The sequence below is a fragment of the Lygodium microphyllum genome, chromosome 11, assembly GCF_053477565.2.
Source record: "Lygodium microphyllum isolate KBCC chromosome 11, Lygodium_microphyllum_v1.1.10, whole genome shotgun sequence".
Lineage (NCBI taxonomy): Eukaryota > Viridiplantae > Streptophyta > Polypodiopsida > Schizaeales > Lygodiaceae > Lygodium > Lygodium microphyllum.
Window position 1 is genome coordinate 117,657,253 of NC_141145.1, and position 4,112 is coordinate 117,661,364.

At 44.1% G+C, this 4,112-nt stretch overlaps 1 protein-coding gene across 1 annotated transcript; it reads right to left on the reverse strand.

The window, feature by feature from the left end:
• Positions 1-814: 814 nt before the first annotated feature.
• LOC148029278 (microbial Terpene synthase-like protein 13) lies at positions 815-3,309 on the reverse strand. The gene is made up of 2 exons (XM_087688042.1): positions 2,300-3,309; positions 815-1,819 (listed from the first exon to the last, which is right to left on the reverse strand). Exons 1-2 carry the CDS (start codon positions 3,195-3,197, stop codon positions 1,065-1,067), a joined length of 1,653 nt encoding a protein of 550 aa, XP_087544168.1. The 5' UTR covers positions 3,198-3,309; the 3' UTR covers positions 815-1,064.
• Between the last annotated feature and the right edge of the window lie 803 nt (positions 3,310-4,112).

Genomic DNA, 4,112 nt, shown 5'->3' on the forward strand with positions numbered 1-4,112 from the left:
TTATATTACAAATTCTCTAATTTGTTTCTTTTTATCTTTCATGCATAGCATAGATGCATGCATTAAATAGCTTGAATAAATAAAGGTGGGCTTGCAAAGGCCAAAAGACTTTGTGGTAGAGATTTTATACTCGCATATATTACGATCTTAGCATGTCATAAAGATATGCATTCTTCTAGTTTTTTGAGCACTTGCTTGGTATATGTATACTTTGAATATTATGTTGTATTAAAAAATTGTTAGATGACAATGAGAGAGGGGGGGGGAGAGAAAGGTATAACTAAGAGAGAAATATAGCCTTAGATGTATGCATCTCTTTGTTAGCACATTCCACACACACACACACACACTCTCTCTCTCTCTCTCTCTCTCTCTCTCTCTCTCTCTCTCTCTCTCTTTGAGCTCATATCAAGTAACACAAGGTAGGCTTAGTTGGCAAGCGGAGATGAAACAAAAATATAATATGTGGTGAGAAAGTGAGGGAAGTGAAATCACCATGTGATTCCCATAAGAAGTTGCTTCACAACAACTTCACACAATAACACGAAGCTATCGTGAAGTGACCTTAGCTCACATTAATGAACTTTGTATTCACATGAGTTGCATTCTACATGAGAAATGGATTCAAAACTTTCTAACCTTAACATTGTCCGAATGTTTCCAAGATGTCTTTTCAAGGAGTGGACCATCTAGTTACACAATGCATAATCTAAAAAAGAGAACTTTTAGGTAGCAGTGTCGGAAAATGCTTGGCAAAAGTAATATAATTGTTTTAGAACATGGAATAGGCCATGAGTGTTTCCTTCCTGGAAAGTATTCTAAATATAATTTTTATCTTGAGAATGTGTAAACATGAGAACAAATACAACCTTGAGGGTATATGTATACATTTGTGTGATGGAGTAGAAACAAGTGTATATGGGTTACTGCTACTACTAGCACTTAGAACTATGCATTGTAGATTGCTGTACAAGAAACAACTTACAATATGTGGAAGTTCCATAGACATTACACGTATTATATAAAAGGCTTGAGTATAATGAGACTTGCATAATGTATGTGCATTAAAACTCGGCAAAGAGGTTAGATTTTACGGAACCTTGAGTGATGAGGGTGAGGTCAAGGTGGACTAAGCTAACAAGGCCATGGCGAAGGGTGAGATGGTTGTTGAGCCCATGGTAGCGTCCAGTCTGGTATGCCCATTCCAAGAAGCCCGACATCACGTAGCCTAGCATCTCCAAGTACGCGCTCACGCCTTCTCTCTTGCCCAGCTCGGACTTCATAACCCTCTTTCTGAGGCTTACAAATTCATCATCTATCCCCTGTATCATCCTGCATACCTTGAAGATGCCCTCTTGCATGCTGTACTCCTCATGGACAGAAAGGATGGATGGCAAGTTCTGGTAGTGGCCGAGGCAGAACTCCTTCCTAAAGGAAAGGAGGTCGTTGACGTAGGCGTTGTGGTAAGCCACGAGCTCTTGGAGCTTGCTGATGTCGGGGTGAGAGAGGACGTCGTCCTCGAGGTCGAGGCCATTGCCGTATTCGGCCATGATCATGAAGAGGTAGCCCTCGCCTGTGTATTTGCGGAAGGAGAGGTAGGTGTCGAGGTCGACGACGCCTTGCTCCTCACGGACGCGGGACTGCGTGATGGTGGCGTCGAAGACGTCTTTGATGGTGGCGATGAAGCGGCGCTGCATGCGCGGAGACATGGAGGAGGTGATGGCGGACCAGACGGAGGAGAGGACGGAGGACAAGTCCTGCAGCTGGGAGTGCCATGACGGGGCCCCGTTGGAGGAAGAATTGGAGTTCGTCGCAGCACCTGCAATTACACCATCCATATTTGTAGTATTATTCACACCATTGTAAACAAAATTTAAGCATTATTTTTTATCAAATAAATCATTTTTTGAGGTTTTTATGGAAATTGGGCAACTCTTCAAATTCGAAGCCTCTTAGTTAGCACAAATTGCCCCAACCTTTTTAATACTAAATTTCGTGTTAATCAACAAAGCATAGGAGATTGAAGTTTGTTGGCACAGTTTTGGCCCATGTTTTATAGTCTTTATAATTGATCAACAAAGCATTCGCTTAGGTATCGAGGATTAAAATACCCCCATTCTAAGGTTTTGTTTGGCACACAAGTTCATCTAGTTTTTAGGCTCTTTCATATACGATCGATATAAAGATTCGCCGAGATGTATATTTATAATCGATTTAAAGATTCACCTAGATGTATTTATAAAATATATATCGATATGAATCGTGGATGGGATATTCACAGTGGGAAACGATCTTATACCCTGAGATGCATCGGTAGCTATGGCGGCGCCTGCTGCAGGACTAGACGCATGGGCTTGGAGGAGGGAGAGGATGTAGTCGTAGTAGGCGCTCTCGGCGTCGAGGTCCTGCAGCTGCAGCTCGTCCGTGAAGTTGTCCACCACGAAGAGCCATGCGATGAGCTTGCAGAGGGGCAGAATATTCTCCGGCCGCGCGTCGGGCATGGTGAGGCACACGAAGAGGGGGTGCATGGACTGCAGCAGGAAGTCCCGGTACGCCTGGCTCTGGGGCTTCAGCGTGGCCAGGAGCCAAGCGTCGCACTGCTCACGCGCCACGTGGTAGAGCGGGTGCAGCCGGGCCGGGGTCGAGCAGGGCACCGGCGGCAGGTAGAAGTGCAGCGGGTTCCCTAACTGCGTCGGGGACATCCTGTATAATTCTCCCTTCCTGAGGACGCTCTCCTTCCCATCGTCACCCTCTCTCAGCTCCTTCAGCTCCATCAGCGAGTTGGCTATGGCTTCCCCCCCTTTTACTGCAGCAGCCTTAATCCCAATGCACCATCGTCGTTCTTCCGCCCGGCTCCTCCTCCTCCGCCTCCGCCTCAGGCCGCTCCCTAGTCCCATTGCATCATCCCCCGATCCCATCAAGATTCCTTCCCAATTACCTTGCTTCGACTCCTCACATGAAGCGCCGTAATTATTGCTTGCAGCTCTGATCATGTGAAGTGAGTGTGAGCTAGAGGTATCATGATCACCATATTGAAGAGTATAGTAACGGTGGCGGCCGAGACGTATCAGATGCTGTGAGAGTTGCCTCCACTGCAGCTTTTTATCGCCAGTAAAGAAAGAAGAGCAAGATGAGGAAGGTGAGGATGAAGAAGAAGGGGGAGCGAGAGTAAGTAAAGCCTTGGCCAAAGTCTCCATGAAACGGGGGTCTTTCTCCTTCGAAGTTCCTCTCGCTCTCTCTCTCTCTCTCTCTCTCTCTCTCTCTCTCTCTCTCTCTCTCAATATATGCTACTCTACCACTGTTGCAAGCCCCTCGCGCTCGTCTCTTATATCAAGGCATCATCCTCCCACCTTAGTCTCTCAACCACACCAAGTATATAGATTACTTTCCCCCAAGAGCAATGGGATTTTTACTACCACATTGACTATTTACTCCTTTCTCTTTCATAGACTCCTTAGTTGTTAATATGGTTCTTAATTGTTCTTATTAATTGCCAGTTGTTAGTAAAATCATTGGCCAAAGAAAGCAATCATGCAACCTTGTACAGTCCAACGTTTTATACAACTAACACCACCATCCAAAAATGCACAAAGTTTCAAAGATATTTGCAACACATTTTGAACCATATCCTCCAAACTTTTTGGCTACCCTCCAAAGTTATAAACACATTGAATGCTTCTTATCCCTATATAGAACATAGAAAAATATGTGGTATCTTTTGTGCCCATTAATGCAACTATATGCTGTTGTCTTATAAAGAAAATTATAGAGTGCACATAAAGATTGTGATAGAAATATAGAACCGTGTTCTAGAGGACTATCTCAATGCCTTGAATGCCTAACCTACATACCTATTTAGAGATGTTGTAAACTTAGAATGTTTGCAAAAGTTAGCACATACTTAGGTAAGATTGGCAATAAAGTGGTGGTACAAAGCATCTTAAGAAGCAATGTACATACATATGTAGCTCAACACTCCATGGACAATGTGGTGTTAGCAAGTCTCATCAACAACACCTGGCCATGCCAACTCATTAGTAATTATAGAGATAAGATGGCTAGTAAAGTGGTGGTACACCCAATGTTATTATATACTTGTCCCAAACAGCGAT